This window comes from Lutra lutra, chromosome 8, assembly GCF_902655055.1.
Source record: "Lutra lutra chromosome 8, mLutLut1.2, whole genome shotgun sequence".
In the NCBI taxonomy this organism is placed as follows: Eukaryota; Metazoa; Chordata; class Mammalia; order Carnivora; family Mustelidae; genus Lutra; species Lutra lutra.
In genome coordinates this window covers 140298771-140316869 of record NC_062285.1, presented here as the reverse complement: position 1 = coordinate 140316869, position 18099 = coordinate 140298771, and the positions used below count along the sequence as shown (strand labels likewise).

Here is an 18099-nt window from a genome sequence, read left to right as displayed (position 1 = left end):
GAGACAAAAACACAGTCAGAGCCCTTCCCCACTCCGCCGTGTCTATAGACTGTCCTAACTGCTTTCCGGGGCTTTCGGCTTCTGTCTCCATTCCCGGCGTGTCTCTAACCCTCTCTTGCTGGGCAGATGCTGCCACGCCCTGCCCCATGCCTCCCACTCTCCCGCCTTCCTTCCGTGTGCCCCGAAGCTTCTACTGTGCACATCTCCAACTCTGTGGCCTTGGGAGCAGGTATGAGGAGACTCTCCCCCCAGAGTGGCCCTTGACCAACGATGGGCAGAGTGTTGGGGAAGAACTCCCCCAGCTCTCTCCCCTTGAGTAGGACAAGGCAGAAGTGAGGTCCACGTGTTCTCTCGGCTAGAGCTCTGGGGCCCACCCTTGTGACTTGCTCCTTAGCTCACCTCACCTGGGCTTCCATCCTCCCACCAGGCCACTTTCCGTACTTGCAGGTGCTTCCACGATCACCTCCCAGCTGGACTCCTCCCCTCAAATCCTACTCGGGACCAGCTTCGGGCTCACATCTGAGCCAAGCCACCGCCTGTGCCCAAACCTACCTCAGCATTCGCATCTGTGCCTCTAAATCCTCGCTGACACCCACCAACGAGGTGACTAGTTTCAACCAGGAACAGTGGAGGTGACAGCAACACCCCACCTCCTTCCCCTCGTGTCGCAGGGGCCAGCGGAACGATGCGTGTGAAGCCTGCCAGCGAGAATGGGCACTTCCTCCTGGGTGCTTTCCAGCCCCTGTTCGTACCTCTTACCAGCATCTACTTTGGGCCCCCCTGTGAGGTGGTGGGAAGGAACCTGTTACCCCCATCAGATTGGGAGCTCCTAGAGGGATCCCATGTCCCCATAGCCTCTGGCATGACGGCTGACACATAGTAGGACCCACACACGATGCCCTGGAATGAAATCCCACTTTCCCTCACTCTATTTCCCAACACTTACTCCCCGCTTTGGCTTTGTCTGTAGAGAGAAGAACCAGGCTTGGGGTCACTTTCGCGATGACTCTGCCAAGAGGTCCCAGGGTCAGAGTCCCTGCATGGTCAGAAGCCTGGAGGTAAAAAACATCACCAAATGTGAGAACGAAAATCAGAGAAGCAATTCCACTCTTGTGACTTCTGGAGCACCGGCCAAAGGGAAACCAAAGGGAAGCTCTCTGGGCCCCCAGGCTTCCGGGCGTAAAGGTGAGAGAGAAATAAGGCTTAGCCCACCGCATGTACTGGAGGAATCCTCCTCCTTGTAAAGGGCATCCTACATGTATGTGCAACACATTGACTCACTCTCAGAAGAGAATTGAACCTCTAACTTGGAGTCTAGGATGTGGGCGTAAAAGTATTAATTAGGATGGTTCTGCTAATAATAGAAGCTTTGGGACAGAAGCATTCTAGGTGGCACTGGAGCTTGGCTCCTTTGGGGGATGGCTTCTGTCTCTGCGGCTCCTGCCGTGGGTGCCAGGCAGTCCGGCTGCAGCTGGAAACACCGTCCTTCCCTGGCCATTTTCTCACTCAATGTCCACATCAACCACTTTCACCAGGAGGAGCCCAAACTACCCCCTCACCCCGAGGCTGTCAGCATGGTGGCCACATCTCCCAGAAGAAAGGCTGAACATTTCAAACACCGGGCTCCTCCAGTCCCCTTATCCGCCGCTGCCACTCCCAGCCTGGGGGCCCAGAGAGCTTCCCTTTGGTTTCCCTTTGGCCGGTGCTCCTCTTGACTCGACGGCCACCATTTTGGGATCCGGCAGACTCGGATTGAAATGTAGGGCTCCCGCCCAACCTTTAGGCTGGGTGACTCTGGTTGCTTGGTTCTCTCCTCTGTGAATGGGGCTCTTATGGGATCATCAATCAAAGAGCACGTGTGGACAGGCTTAATGCTGCCCCTGGAAAGTTCTCTGCACTGGCTAAGTCTCATCTAGCGGCCACGTCGCCAGCTCTGAACGTCTCTCTCAGCCCAGTCCACATCTCTGCTCCCCGTTTTAGGGCTGATTGCACGAGGGAATAGAGACATTCACAGGGGCTGAGGCAGAGGAAGGGAGCTGGGGGGCCACTGTCCCCCACAGACCTGTAGTTAGTGGTGCCGGGCTGAGTACTCGAAATTCCATAGAGATGCTAGATCTTACATGCCCTTACCACGAAAGGAAAAAAAGGAAAAATTTTAAAAGTCTTAAATATGAGGTGCCTGGGTGGCTCAGTCCTCAAGCGTCTGCCTTCAGCTTGGGTCATGATCTCAGGGTCCTGGGATCGAGCCCCGCATTGGGCTCCCTGCTCAGCAGGAAGCCTGCTTCTCCCTCTCCCACTCCCCCTGCTTGTGTTCCTTCTGTCTCTCTGTCTCTCTCTGTCAAATAATAAAATCTTTGAAAAAAATGTCTTAAATAAAAAGGGCAGCAGGAAACGTTTGGAGATGAAGGACAAGTTCATGGTCTTGACTGCGGTGATGGCCTCATGGGTGCACACTTACCCCCCAGCTCACCAGGCCGTGCATGTTGAGGACATACAGCTGTCTGTGGGTTGGTCTTGCCTCAGTAACAGGGTTTTTCAGGGTTTTGACTTCTGCCTTTGAAAACTGTACTGTTGTTGGCCGGAGAGGTAAGAAAATACATTGTGGGAGAGAAAAAACAATCCCCCAGGTGGCTTTTTGACCCTGAGCTTGTAACGGCACCAGGATGGAGACCCAGCTAGCAGGGGAGGTGGTCGGGGTGGGGGAACCATCCTGGGTTTGGAACCAGACAGCTCTGAGTTTGAATCCTGACCCCAGCCCACATGGGCCAAGATCTGGGGCCACTATTTAGCTTCCCTGGCCTCGCCTTTCAAACATGGGGCAATTACATCTGCCATGCAGGGGGGCAGGGCCCAAGGTTGATGGGAATGACGGTGAGGTGAAACAGCTCAGTTAGCCTGGGATAGGCACACATAGTGATAGGTGACCCGTCCATGCCAGCTCCTGCCTCATCCTCTACCTCTCCAGGTACACAGGGAGCCTCAGCCCTGGACCAGACCCACGGAACCTTCCCCAATCTGGGAAGGGGCACCACGGTGCTCTGGGGGCATTCGCTCAGCCTCCAGGCCATTCCATTCGTGTTTGAAGGGATTTTGGACGACAGGACCTAGCCGTTCTCCAGTTCATTGTCAACATATAATCTGTACATGGAGGACTTGTCTTTCCACTCTAGCTGACGTAGCAATAGGTATATAGTTTAGAAATACCCTGTGAATCCACATAACCTTTGAGACTTCTGGGAATAACTATTTGGGAAAAAAAAAAAAAAAAGGTCAAACTGTAGGGGCGCCCTGCTGGCTTAGTTGGTAGAGCTCGTGACTCTTGATCTCAGGGTCATGGGTTCCAGCCTCATGTTGGGTGTAGAGATTACTTAAAAATAAAATCTTGGGGCACCTGGTGGCTCAGTTAAGCCTCTGCCTTCAGCTCAGGTCATGATCGTGATGTCAGCCAAGGTCTCCCCACCAGCCTCGGTTCCACCTCTCCTCTGTCCGGTAAAGGGCCCCAGAGCACATGGACAGGCATCCCATCTTTTCCATCACAAACCAGGTGGGATGCGTGGCTCCAGAGGGGAGGACAGGGAGGTGGGGTGGGAAGGAAAGGAGTGACTCCCTCCCAAATTAGCAAAACGTCCAAGCTAAAGTCCCGCCAGAGTCCCTGTGCACGCCTGCTAGGTGGGATTAGATACGCAAATCAGGAGCAAGGACTAAGAACTCACAGCATCCGTGCTTCATAGATGCGTGGGGGAATGAACGGAAACTCAGTGTTCCCCAGAGAGAAATCTCCCGATAAGCTGTTGTGTTGGACCGTGTTCCCACACAGTCACCAAGTTAAAGTGAAGTCATGACAGTGGCCCTGAATCCACACCGAGGGCTGTGATTGCTGGGTGATGCACTGGTCCACAGGGGCTGTCTGACAAGTGCATCCTATGACTTCTAAAACCTGACAGGTTCTGGACCACTGTAGACCTGAATACGACCAGCCCTGTGCTCCTCTCTTCTCCCTGGGAGATGCAGGAGTGAGGGTCTGCGAGACTGCAGGACTGGGGGGGGGGGCAGTGGGACGGGGACCAGAGCCTTTCTGCTCATCAGAAAGGAGGCTCCGACTGAGTGTGGGTTTCCCGGGCTGTCATAATGAGGTACCACACACTGGGAGCTTAAAGGAACAGAAATGTATCCTTCCACAGCCTGGAGGCCAGAAACCCTAAATCCTGGTGTTGGCTGGTCCTTCCAGAAGAGGAGAATCCTTCCCAGGCCTCCTCTCTCTCAGCTTCTGGTGGCTCTGACAATCCTTGGTGTTCCTTGACTTAGAGACCCCAATCTCTGTCTCTGTCATCACACAGCATTGACCCGTGTGTGTCTGGGTCCCTCCTCTCCTCTTTTTTTTTTTTTTTTTAAAGAGATTTTATTTACTTATTTGACAGAGAGAGAAGGATCACACGTAGGCAGAGAGGCAGGCAGAGAGAGAGGGGGAAGCAGGCTTCCCACTGAACAGAGAGCCTGATGCAGGACTCGATCCCAGGACCCTGAGATCATGACCTGAGCCAAAGGCAGTGGCTTAACCCACTGAGCCACCCAGGCGCCCCCTCCTCTCCTCTTCTGATAAGGACGCCAGTCATATGGGAGATCTGGTCCACCCTAATCCAGTATGATCTGAACTGGACTAATTACCTGAAGTGCGTGTGACTTGGGACATCAGAGGAGAGGGTGACTCCAGGGTCAATGGGCGGTGTTGCTACCCCTGGGGCCGGTGAGCTTAGAGCAGGGCTTGGTTAGAGCAGGTGCCCAGTGACATCCCAGGAGATGCTTGGGGACAGCAGGGTCCAGGCTTGAGCCTGTCGTGTCTGGCAGATGTCTCTCAGATTCTCCGGCCAGGCTCTGAGTTTGTGGGCAAGCCATGGGACAGACCCTGACCACCCATGTTCAGGGAGCAGAGTAACAGTCTGTGATGCTGAGGCTCTCCTAGGGCTCGCCCCCTTGAAACCTGAGTCCCCTGCACCAGTGCCTGCTTGGCTCCGGGCACATGGGGTCATCCGTCAACACACAGATGCCGAGCTCTGCTCACAGACCAGACTTGGAGTTGGCTTGGGCGCCTGTGGGGACAAAAGCAATCCCCTTCCTTACGGGACAGAATGCGCCTCACGCTAAGGCGCTCCGCTTGGCAGGTGTCCCCAGGGAGGAGTGAAGAACTCATGTGTAGAAACCAGAGTAAGTTTCCCGGGAAATGGGGCATTTGAGGTGAACATGGGAGGATGAAGAGGCTTTTTAAAAGGTAGGATATGAGGGAAAGGGCACTCCACACGGAGGGCACAGCATGGGCAAAGGGAGGGCGGCCGGGAGAGCAGGACAGAGTCAGAGAGCGGTGTTTTCACGGTGACAGCACCAGACTCTGCACGTTTGCTCACAAGCACTTCAGCTTCAACTCCCTCATCGTCGGAGAGCGCTCCAGCCCTGGGCCTCCGTTGCTTGCTCAGGAATTAGGTAGCTAGGAAAACAACAGAGGGCCAAGCAGACATCATTACTGCGCCCTGAATTAATTAACAGAAACTTGCGGACAGCATTCCAAATGCTCCACAGCAGAAAGCACTCTCCTCTAGCCGGCACCTGCCGGAGCGAGCGCATGGGTCATGGACGACCTGAGAACCCTGTCTGCTGATTTAATTACATACATGGCCAATGAGATTATTATGAATTTTTACCAAAAAGCCAGTGACATTTACAGAGATTACAGTAGGAATGCGCTCACACTGGCCAGCTGCCCCGGGCTCTCTCTCGCAACACAGGCTCCCCGGGGCCCTCCGCTTTACCAGGCTGGGGCCAACTGGCGCCTGGGGCCAATGAAAGCCCTGAAGCGGGAGGATGCCATCCTGAGCTGGGCTGAACCCAGAGCGGAAGGAGCCAGAACTTCTTCCCAGCATCAGACCTTTTGCATTCGGTGAACCGTGCTTGTCCCTGGTTCGTGCTAGACCGAAAGGATCATGACACTTAGAACACGCGTTAGTTTGGCGTTGCATGACGAAGCTCACAGACTCACCCGCGATCCATTACTTAGTTTTTCCTAAAGGTTAGTGCTGGGGTCAGAGATGAGAGGCCCCTGGTGTCTGGGGCCCAAGGCACCAACACGTAAGTCATTTTTGGCAAAAGCCTGAACAGAGGCCAGAGCCACGCTGGGGTCCTGACCTGAAAAAACACTCCATCAACTTCTGATGGTACAAGTGACATGGGACGGGGGACATATGTCGAATGGGGCTTTGGGGGATTGTGTGAACCGAGGTATTTCTTGGGCTGTGCAGGAATATGAAGTTATAATGATTTATCAGTTTAAACGTTTCCTTTGAGAGAGGACTGCTCAGTCCCCCAACCCCCAGCGTCTTCCAAAGGTACCGGGATGCCGGGGCAGGGCACAGAGCGCTGGGACGTTCACGATGCGGAGACATCGGCTCGGGGACAGTCCCCTCCGGGCCGTGGGCTGGGAGTTTGGGGATACGACCTCGGCGGCTGCTCGTACAATGTCACATCGACCGGGCGCGTTTACGATTTTTAACAACAGCCTTAAAAAGTCCGATGACATCTGTTGAGAGTTTAACTGTGAGTGTGAAAAAACCACTATAGGGACAGTCAGGAGACCCGTCTTCGTCCCGTCCAGACACCGCGGCGGCCCTGGGGCGCAGGGGGACCCCGGCCGCCGCACGAGCGCCACCTCCCCGGGAGCCGCGGGGTGTGCAGGGCGGCGGGAGGGCCTGCAGGCGACTTGAGTGAAGTCGGCGACGGAGCTGCCCGAGGCAGGGAGAGCGGACAGAGAAGGGCCCCGAGCGCCGGAGCAGGAAAGAAACGAAAAAACGGACATTTTATCCTCCCACCGGAAAGTACCAACTACCCGGCCTCGGGCTGCGCCGCCCGTTCTGCCCGCAGGCGGCTGGGCGCGGGGGCGGAGAGACGGCGGAGCGTCCGGCCCGAGCGGCCCCGGGGCCCGAAGCCCCCCGCCGCGGGCCGGCGAGTTCGCGCCCCGCCGAGCCGCCACTTTTGTTCTCGGGTCGGGGAGCCGGGCCGCGGCGGGGCCGCAGTGCGCACGCGCGGGCGGGGCGGGGGCGGGGCGGGCGGCGGGCTCCGGCCCCGCCCCCCCGCCGCCCCGGCCCGCTCCATCCGGGCACTGCCGAATTAGCATCGTGCCGAGGCACAACTTTGCCGAGGCCCTGCGAGATCCAGGCGCGCGCCGGAGGAAATATAGTCCCTGCCGGCCGGCGGCTGGCGCGGGCGGTGGCGGCGGCGGGGCGAGCGCGCGCGGGGCTGCGCGGGGCTCCCGGGCGCCTGGGGGCCATGCGCCGGCCAGCGCGGGGGGCCCGGGGACCCGGCGCAACTTGCCGGCCGGCCTGAGGAGTTGGAGCGGCCGCGAGCTCAGCGCCGCGGCGCCCGGCCGCCTTTCTTCCCCCTCGCAAGACGCCCCCCCCCGGCTCCCTCCGGTTCGGCCTTGGGGGAGGGGGCTCGTGTGCACCCCCCCTCCGCGGAGGCCCGGTCTGCCCCCGCCGGCTCCCGCCCCCGCGGAATCGCGCAACTTCCCGGGAGCCGGGGCCAAAGTGAGCGCAAAGTGCTGCCCAAGTTGCCGGGATGGAGCTGCAGAGTCGGCCCGAGGCGCTCGCCGTGGAACTCGCGCGCCACCAGGTAGGCGGCCGGGGGCCCCGGGCCAGGAGTGGGGGGCTTCAGGGACCCGAGCCCGGCGTCCTCTTCCTCGTCGTGGCAGGGTCTCCACGGCCGAAGGTGCCCGGCGACTGCTCCTCCTCCAGCCTGCCCCGGGGCCGGGGGGAGTTTTTACGCGCCCGGCCCCCCGCCCCCCGAGCTCCTCCTCCTTCTCCCTCCTCTCTCGCAATCTTGCATAGTTTGGGGGTTGTGGGGTCCGAACCCCGTGGGACCCGAGCCCCGCTTTTTCTCTTTCTCCACGCAGGGTCTGCAGGACTGAGGGTGCCAAGAAGGGGCCCCTCCGTGAGCCTGCCCCGGGGTGTTTGTGTGGGAGCGTGGACCGACCCCCACCCGGCCCCCACCCCCGTGCAACCTGGCACAGTTTGCAAAAGTAGTTTTGGCGATTGTTGCTCGGGCTAGCGGCGGTGTGGCGGCCGGAGCCCGAGCGGAATTGCGGCGTGCGCGTGTGTGTGTTGGGGAGATTAGGACGCGACTTGAATATTTATGAGCTTTGCTCGACACGGACTCGCCGTGTTTACTTGGCTCTTTGTTCCTCCCCCCTCCCCCGGCAACCAGTCACACTCACACTCACTCGCACACGCACCCCTGCCTGCAAACTTGCACGGCTCGGGGCGCGCCGCCGGGTGGCCGCGGCCCCCGCCCCGCCCCGCGAGCTGCCCCGATGAGGCGGCAGCCACAGGTAAGCGGCCCCGCGCGGCACTGCCCGGCCGCCGCGCGTGCAGGACGCGGCCCGGGGAACTTGGGGCGCGCTGCGGACAACCCGGTCCGCGAGCTGTCGGGCGGGGGGCTGCGGCCCGCGGGGCCCCGGGCGCACTCGACCCCCCGGGGTGGCCGGCCTGAGCCCGTTCCTCCGTGTTTCCGCAGAACGGCGACCTCAAGAAGCAGCTCCACGAAAGGCAACCGCGGATCGCCTCGCTCAGCGACAAACAAGTAAGCGAGCCGGAGCCTGCGCCCCCAAACTCCGCCCGCGGTGGGGAGGAGGGGTCGCCCGACACTTTGGCAGCACCCTAAAAAGTGCCGGCCTCGGCGCCGCACGCTCAGACTCCCAAAGGAGTCTGTCTGCAGCCCTCAAAGTTACCCGCCCCCTCTTTTCTGGAAAGAAAGAGCCGGGCTCTTGGAGGCCGAGGGGGGGAGAGCAAGGCTCCGGCAGTGGCCGAAAGAGAGAAGCTGCACTCAAAAGGCGGCGAGCAGCCCGGCGTCCATTTTGAGTTGGTGGACATGTTTTTGGAATGTGGCAGTTTCTCCCGGCTGGGTGTCCCCCACTTCACGCCGCTGTGAGGGTAGGGGTGGCGGGGGTCGCTATTTCAGGCCTGGATACCAAACTCCTTGGAAGCGATTTCTGGATTCCATTGCAAACCTGATTTAAAGCGTCGTTCCTCCGGGCTCCCCCTCCCCTCCACTTCTCCAGCATCACTTTTTATTCTCGGAACCTGACGCCAGCTCGCGGGGAACAAAAGAAAGGCGCCCCCAGGACCCCCCAGTTCTGCTCCAACTTTGGCCTCTGGCCTCCAGGCGTAGATTGGGACACCCGAGGAGCGCCTCGCGGCGTGGGGCACGGCCGCCGACCCCCCTCCCGGCCCCTCCGGGGAGGAAAAGTTGTCCATTGTGACTTAGTTGCGCTGAGCTCAGCGCTCGGGGTTTCAGCACCACGAACAGATGCCGCCGCCAGAGCGCGGCCGGCCGCGCGCCCCCGCCCCCTCCCTCCCTCCCTCCCCGCCGCTCGCGCCCCTCCCCCTCCGCTCCTCCCCCTCCGCGCCCGGCACCCGGCACACGCGCTCCCGCCCCTTCTCCGCGCCGCCCGGAGCCGAGAACTTTGAGCGGCGCAGCCAATGGCGCTCCTGGGGCTCCGAGGCGGGCGGGGGCGGGGGCGCCGGCGCCCCTCCCCGCGGCCCCTCCCCTCCGCGGGCCCGCCCCCGCCCCGCCGCACCCGCTGCCCATCGATCGCGCTTCCTTCGGAATGCCGGCCGCAGCCGTCAGCGCCAAACTTGGACAGCGTCGCCCCCGCCCCCGCCCCCGCCGCGGCCTCTGATGTGGCCCCCTCCGTCCTCTCCCAACTCCCGGCCGCGGATCCGATGGCCCCTCCCCGGAGGGGTTTTCGGTGGAGGGAGAGACGTGGACGAGATCGGCGGGGGTGGCGGCGACCGCGGAGCGGGAGAACTCGGAAGCCGGGTGTAAATTTCGAGTCTTTAAAGTTGAAAAGTGATGGGAGGGGGCGTGCGGAGAGGAGGGGGCCGGGGGCTGCGGAAAGAAAGATGGCTGTCCCCGCGGGTCCGCGCCTGGTCGGGGGCGCCCGGCTGGACCGGAGGGTTGGGACGAATGCATTAACCCCTTTCTGTCGGTGCCGCGCCCCCCCCTTCCCCGGCCGCGCGCGCGCCCGCCCGCCCGCCTGGCCCGCGCCCCCGTCCGGGCGTGGAAGCTTCCATTCCCGCCGGAGGGGGGTCCGGCGCGCGGCCCCGGCGAAGTCGGGGAGTTCGCGGGGGGAGGGGACCCAGGCCCGGCATTACCATTTTGATTGCTTTGATGCCATTTTTGGAGGGGGAGGGGTTGGAAGACCCTTCGCTGAGCACAAAGATGTTTAATCACTGTGCAGAATCAAATCAGATACTTTATTTTTTTTTTTTAAAGAAAAAAACCCCATCATCAAATCCCATACGGTGTGATAGCTGAGGGTTGCTAAGCCCTTTTTTCACTGGGTAAAACGGCAAGTTGTTGACTCTTAGGCTCTGAGTGGAAGATTTAAGAGAGAGAGGGAGGGAGGGAGGGAGGGAGAGGGAGAGAGAATCCAGTAATCCCGCAGCTTTTATGGCAACAATGTCTTTATGTGTGCTTCTGCATGGCAATAGTTTCACTATTTGGAGTGGCTTTTCAGAGCTTGGGTTTGATCATTTCGTCTGTATTGTAGCAAGTGTTTCAAGGCTGTTTAAAATTTTATGATGATAGTAAATGAGTAGCTATTTATTATCTGTCATGCCGGAATTTAGATGAGGCTGAGGGAAACATTTGAAAATTCTGCTCCGAGGCTCCGGTGCAGCTTCGGGGAAGGAGCTGTCCGACTCCAGGCTGCCTTTGCCTTTAAATCTGAACTCGGGGAAGGAAAGATGCTTGCGAAAGGACTGCACCTCCATCTTTTTGTGTGTGTGAAGTGTGTGTTCAAAAAGAAAGGAAACAAGGAAAACTTTTGTTCTCTGGCCTTTTAAAAATGTTTCTTTTTTAAATGACTAAATATAACATCTGGTAAGCAGCCAGCATTGGGCCTGGCCATCGAAACTTGTGTTTGGAACTGTCTGTTGTTTTTCCTTTTTCCCTTTGTGGCATTTTATATAACAAGGGCTCATAAAAGAGGGAGGGGAGGGGGCTGAGGCCGTGGTGCGGCATGCTAATAAAGCTGCCTTGTCTCTCCCGAGCTCGGAGGTGAAATCTTTCAGAGGTCACCTATGAAATGAGTTGGGTAGACTTAACATTTACTCGTCTCTCCCTCCTTGGGAGAGTTTGGTGGTGATTGGCAGCTCGGCTGGGGAAAGGTCCATGCACAAGCCCTTGGAGGTGATTCTGGGCTGCACCCAGGGTCTGGAAGAGGAGCAGCGGGGCTCTGCTTGGTGACTTCGGAAGCTTCCCCGGGAAAAGCAGAAATGTGGGAGCAGGTAGGAAAAGGCCCGTCTTTTCGAGTTTGTTTTTGACTCAACATAAAATGAAAGGTAGTGCTCATTTATGGATTCGCTCAGGAAGAAACTCAGACCGTTTATACTTACGAAGACGTGTTTTTGTGCTGCTCCCGCCTAGAATGGCTGGAACGTGGGCTGTAACAGTTAAGTTTCAATTAAAAGTGCATATGCGGGTCACCAGCTAGGTAGTAAAGGGAACCGAGGACCCCGTTACCCACATCTGTTAGAAACACGATAGCCTCTGAGTAATATCTTTTGGCGCCCAGCCATCAATTTCCCATTCATGCCTTGACACTGGAATTGTTTCGGTGATTTCTAGAAACATGGACAAGTGTTTAAAGATGTTTATCAAGGACTCAGAAGTAAATAGGTTGGTTGTTGGTCAGAAGTAGAGAGATACAAATCCTGTATAACTCTCCAGTGTGTCTCCCACCATCGGTGGACGAGGGGATAAACAGGAAACCAGCTTCCATAGGACCTTGCTGTTTGAAAACGGAGTTCATATTTTTTGCTTTAAAAAAAAAAAAAAAAAAGGAGGTGTGGGGAGTTGGTCAGAGCTGCATTTGTCCAGGCCGCATTCCCAGGTGTGGCCACAGCTGGCTGCCAAGGTTTTGAATTCCAGTGGAGGACGGACCCCTCGTCTTTAAGGAGATATGATGTGTGAAGACTCCATTAGTTGCTCCAGTGGTTTTACGCCATGAATTTGCAGCACACGCAGAGAGGAAGGAACATTTTTATCTAAATTGTCAAGCAACCAGCACTTCCGTGTAAATAACAGACCCATCATAAGTACTGGGTTTGTTTCTTTTCCTTCCCTCTTTGGAGCTCTCAGCATGACATTTGGGTGCCACGTGTACCGGGCGTCTCCAGACTTCAACTTCATGAAGTTCATCTTCACCAGACCGAGAAGAGCCCCGTGTATTAACTGCAGCCTGGGCAGGTGTGGCCTTGTGAGAGAGGGACCCGCCCGGAGGTGAACTGGGGGCCTTTCGCGCCGTTCGATCCATCGGTTTGATGGACTCTGGATTCTGAGGAGCTGTCCTTAAGTGCAGCAATAAAAATATGTCTTCTTGAAAGGTATTATGTATGTGGCATGCACCCCGGGCGCTGAATCGTGTCCTCACTGTGATTCACTAGCCACGGTGGACACCGGAGGGACTGCGCTGGACAGAATTGCAGGCTGGGTTTTATTCCGAAAGCTCCCGATTGTTTGCAGTCCCTCGGTAAAAGGACAGAGCTGTTTTCCAAGCGTTCCTTCAAGTCCGTCCCTATCCAGGAGGGTAAATTATTGGCTTCCTGACTTTGATTGGAAGTTGTCACGCTTCTGATATAGCATCATCACATGCTAAAGAGAAAATGTCCCAAAGCTCCACATTCTGTCCTCTGTAGGGAAGAGTATGGACTAGGGTGGCAGCCCCCACCCTGGCTTGGCCTGCCACCACCCTTCCCCTCAGCAGCCCATGTCCCTCCCACACTCACCCGAGCCCTGTTCCTGGAGCCACTCTTCTGCTACCCCCTCCCCCCCTCCACCACCCAGGCCCCTCCCCAATCATCTCTTAATTGGAAGATTATATAGTACATCCCCTATAAAAACCAAAAAATAAATAAATAAACAAACTGAAAAACAAAGAGAAAAACCCACCGCCAACAAAACCCAAAACAGGTTATTGAAGTATAATGCACCTAGTGTATCACTCACCTGTTTAAGGTGCACAATTAAGTGTTTGTTGTTTTTTTTTTTTTAATATATTCCCAGAGATTTGCAATTGTCATCACCATCAATTTTAGAACGTTTTCATCTTTCAAAAAGACCGCTGTCACTGGCTGTCCACCCCTGCCCAGCCCTAAGCAGCCACTGATCGGCCTTCTGTCTCTAGAGAGTTGCCTATTTTGGCGTTTCCTGTGAATGGAATCACACGACGTGCGGTGTGTGTGACCAGCTTCTTTCCCTGAGCGTAGCGTTGTCCAGGCTTATCCAAGCCATAGCAGGTAGAGGCCCTTCATTCCTTTTCGTGTCTGAATAATATTCCATTGTGCGGAGGGGCCAGTCTGCTTGGCTGTTTACCAGCTGATGGGCGTTTGGGCTGTTTCCTTCCCTTGGCCACATGAATAACATACTGTATCTCCTCTTGCCCCTTCTGGTATGTTCTGCTTGGTCTCCACTCAGGGCATTCTCCCATCTCCCTCCTGCACATGCGGCGCGTCTCCGTGGTTGCTTTCCAGCAGCTTCTCTGGCACTGTGAGCATTTCCTTGCCTCTAGAGAGTGCTGGGTATTGTCTCTATCTTTTCCTATCTGCTCTGTGCTGGACTGTAAGCTCTGTGAAGGGTGGTAGCCCGTCTGCTCTCCTCTGCCCCTGTATTCTCAAGGCAGTGCCTTGTAGGGATTGATTGCACACTTGCTGAGCGAGCGGAAGACCTTGTAAAAAGACGGGCACCAGGATTAGTAGTGATTTACCGAATGGTCCTCACCGACTTCCCAGCCTGTAGTGGGTATGCAATAAAGGGCAGGTTATTGTATGTTCGAGATGAGCGGACAGAAACGAGTAAGATGCACAGTTCCCTGCCCTTGGAGACCGCACCAAAGAGGAAGGCGTAGATAACTGTGTTTCCAGAAGAGACCAGAAGAGTTCTGGGGAAGTCCCGCTGTGGGAGTACCTGCTCCTCGTTCCTGGCCTGGAGACCGAGGATAGCTTTCTAGAGGGGGTTGTGAGAGGGGTCCTCGAGGACACCTGGGGTTGTGGACAGGAGAAGCTGGTGGCCAAGCCTGCTAAGGGACAATGGCTTGAAGAAACCTGCAGATGCTGTGAGCTTTCTGGCAGTAAGACCATGGCAGACAGCGGATGAGGAACATCAGAGAAGGCGAGCTGGGACCAGAGCAAGGAAGGCATCACTTGCCTGGATGAAGGGCCTGGATTTTACACTGTAGGCTTAGATGGAGCCAGAAGCCCCAGGAATGGTGCTGGGGCACATGGGAAGGGAGGAGGGAAAAGGAGGCCTGACCTGCCTCCCTGCTTGGCCCGGCCAGGCCATATGAGCTCTTTAGGTATTTGTCACCTGCACAGGGAGGATCTCACGTGGATGATGGGGGCCCGGGCATGACATGGGGGAGGAAGCTGGGAACCTGCTGCCCCATAGCCCTGGGCAACCAGCACCTAACAGGCTGCTAGGGCTGGGGGCCTCTGGGGTCCTCTTCCTCCTGCCTTCACCAGAGTTTCTTCGAGCTGAGAAATTCGTTGGGAGCCATGGAGCTTCTGGAAACCTAGTTGGCAAGTCTGGCCAGTTGATTTCAAAACAAATATATGTGTGTACGTACATGTACATATGCATGTATCTGTTGGTTCTGTCTGTGTTACTGCTTTTATTTTGGCTACGGAGCATATGATAAGTGAAGTAAGTAATGAGTATGTTAATTTGAACCAATAAATACATACACAAAGCGTACGTAACACGTATATGACATAAGTCAGTTACTAATAAATACATACATGAAGCGTACCTAACTCGTATGTGACGTAAGTCAGTTACTAACTTTTCGGGATTACGCACTGAAGATGACGGGATTCATTTTCGAGCTAAGAAAACGATTACCATTCTCCTGCAGTAAAACCTTAACAAAGGAAGGTGGTGATCGTTGTTCTTATCATTAGCTCTCTTAACAGTGAGAAGATAAGAATTCCGCTTTCAGAAAAGGTTTTACTGTGAGAGCAACACATGCTTGCTTGGAAAAAGGCTTACAGTACGAATCTGAAGGTCTCTCCACCCCGGCCCCATCTTTCTGCCCTGTGCTCGATTGCGGCTGAGAGCAGGACGTGGTCTGTGCGCACAGACGCCCAAAACCTGCGTACACACGCGCGGTGCGGGCACCGCGCTCACCGTGCCTCCACTTGCTTCCTACACTCGGCATCATACAGCGCATGTCTGTCTTGGGAAGAACTCGGTTGAATTCCATGAGCCTTGAATGAGCAGCCACCAAGTGCTGGGGATGTGGAGGTGATGGTGGGTGGGGCGCTGTTATTAGCAACAGGGACGTCTCATTTTGTAAGGCTTCTTACACTTAGAAAGTGCTTTCATTGTCTGCAAACATTTCCACATATCCCTGGGGAGACAGGTGTCCCTAGGGTTTCCTATTCCTTGAAGCCCGGTGAGGCATCTGCTTGAGATATTCAACCACTGGACCAACGCCGTGGCAGGCGGGGGGTGTGCTCTGATGGGTGCTTGGGGATCATTCCAAGGAGGTGACATTTCTACCTGTAGGGAAGCAGAGAGACAAACTGCATAGAGACGGCTGTCTGCCGCACCATACTCTGCAGCGGGTCTGTCTGGCCCATCACCTCTCTGATGCTGTCTTTTTATTTGATCGTCAGGATAACCCCATGAGTTGGGGCAGGCCGGGCAGGGGGATCTTTCCTGCTGGACTGATTGGAGAAGGGCAGCTTCCCAAGGTCAGACAGCTTGGGACCACCGAGACAGGGCCTTCTGTTGTAGCCGCTGCCTCATCTCCGACGGGCCCCTGCTTTGTAGAGTCAAATATCCCGTCGCCACGAGAGCAGAAACCCTAAAGTCGCCCACCACAGTTCATAACCCAGCTCCCTGCATCTGGCTGAGTTGCTCTGGACGAGTCATTTTGCTGCCTTGAGCTTCCTGTCCGTAAAGTGGGTGTAGTAACAGGACCCATCCCAACCAGGAAGCAAAGGGGTTGATGGAAGGGAATTGTGGTCCTTGCATCGGAGACCACAGGAGACACCTACTGAGCCCTGCCCTGTGCCTCAGGGGCCGCCACCTTTGCAGTGCTGCTCACGACTGTTCCCCGATCCCCACGTTCTTCAAGCGAGGGCGTCCTGTTGCCCCGTGACTCCCGGTAGAGCTGGACATCGGCTGTGCCTTTTTCTCCAGCCAGTCCAAGTTTCGCTTTGATATTCAGCCTCTTAAAACAGCTGCTGACGGGGCTGTACAATTGATTTCAATTAGCTTTGAATTTTTTCAATGAGATGACTCTGATAATAACTTTGGTAATCCCACGATGCCTCATTAGAGCTGCTGGCTATGATGATTAGCCCTGTGATTTAGCAAGTTTTTCCTCTGACACCTTTGTCCAGGACCCGCGTCATGGGCTTGCTGCTGCTTTCACATCACTTGGATGAGCCCACACTGAAGGTGCCGCTGCCTGGTCGCCCGCCGGAGCTCGCGCTGGGCCCGAGCAAGCGCCTGCCTTCCCCGACAGCCTGGGGGCAAGGAGGCCTGTTTTGGGGGGGGGGGTATCCGTTTGCTCAGCCTCCAAGGCCCTCACCCCACCCAGACACGGGGGACTTTAGGGGAAGAGGCGGGTTTCTGCAGGCGATGCAGCGTGGCCATGCAGCTCAGAATGTATGTTGTTGATGGAACTAGGAGTCTGGGTTTGATTTCCCTTCCAGAAGAGGGCCGCCAAGAAGGCTGTTAACTTCTGTCTCTGAGAGGCACGTAACAAAGACGTTAAAAAGCACGAGCTTTACAACTGGACGGACAGGAGCTGTAGACCCCACACCACCCTCCTGTGGCCGCTCCACGTTCAGTGGGTGTGACGTGGGGAGCACAGCCCCTTGCAAATGAGGTAGCAGAGCGTGGCACAAGGTAAGTGCATAAGAAGCGACCTGGGAGAGGCACTTGGAGGGTTCAGCAGGACGATGCGTTAAGCCCTGGGTCCTCAGCAGGTGGGACCTGGCTGTCATCTTCTGTTTTCCATCTTGAGTCCCAGCTTCCCTATTCGAGGCTAGCCTGAGCCAAGTCCCTCCGAGGGCTCTCTTGGACCAACCCATTCCCCATTCACATAGCTCTTTGGGAAAGGCCTGCTCCTAATTTCCATTTTATTGAGGACAGGCTGAAGCCCGGAGAGAGTCTTTGGCTTGTTGACATCACACGGGCGGTGAGTGGAGGGGCTGCTGTCCAGCCTGGGCCTCATGGTCCTCACGTCTCCGCTGGAGTGGTGGGGAGAGGGATGACCGCACTTCATGCCACGACTTGGAAACGTGGCCAGGGCATGCATTCAGATGAAAGGTGAGTGGAGTTAGCACATCAGAGACAAGCGCTGGTGAATTTGAGGTGGCCGGTCCATGATGATGAGCGGGACATTTACTCTGGAGTACAAGGTCATAGAACTTTGGTAGGACCCTGGCTCTGCATCTAGTCTCTGCCTGGGGCACCAGGATAGGGAGTGGGTGGCAGGCTGGGTGCAGGGAGGGGTCTCTGCAGCGTGGAAGCTGAGGTTCGGGCTGGCCCCCAAACCACACTGTCTTCCCTACCTTTCGGTGGCAAGTCCCCGGGTCCGTGCCCTCCACTTTCTTGGCACCACCTTGGCCCCCTCTGGCTTGGCTGCTGGGATCCTTGTTTTCAGGGTTAGTCCACACTGACATGAGAGGCATCTTCTCATTTTGAAACAGCCTCTGTTTTCCAAAGGAAGAGACTTGCTTCCTTAAGTTGGGTTTTGTTTTTGTTTTTGTTTTTTTTTTTACTGTGGCTTATTGTTTGGTGGTAGCGGTTTCCAGAGCGCCGTGAGAAATAGCTCATCCAGCTCCGTCCTGGTTTCAGTGTCTGACGGCCAACAGCAGGCGTCCTGTGTGGGCTCAGGTGGGCCACACTTCACTTTTTTTTCCTTTTCGCTTGGCACCTGTGTCGGTCTTGTCAAAACAGCAGAAAGACGTGCTTCCCCGGGGGACTTTAGGGTTTTTTTGTCCAAGGCTGAGTGGGTCCTGAGCCTCCAAGTGATGACAATAG

The 18099-nt window shown here is 56.3% G+C and overlaps 1 protein-coding gene across 1 annotated transcript in view; it reads left to right on the top strand.

Moving 5' to 3' along the window:
* Window positions 1–7169: 7169 nt before the first annotated feature.
* Window positions 7170–18099, top strand: part of PHF21B (PHD finger protein 21B) — an 86178-nt gene continuing 75248 nt past the window's right edge. The window contains exons 1-2 of the mRNA XM_047742572.1: window positions 7170–7653; window positions 8554–8619. Of these exons, the coding sequence (XP_047598528.1) occupies window positions 7600–7653; window positions 8554–8619 (120 nt within the window). The 5' untranslated portion in view covers window positions 7170–7599. The remainder of the gene's footprint in view (window positions 7654–8553; window positions 8620–18099) is intronic.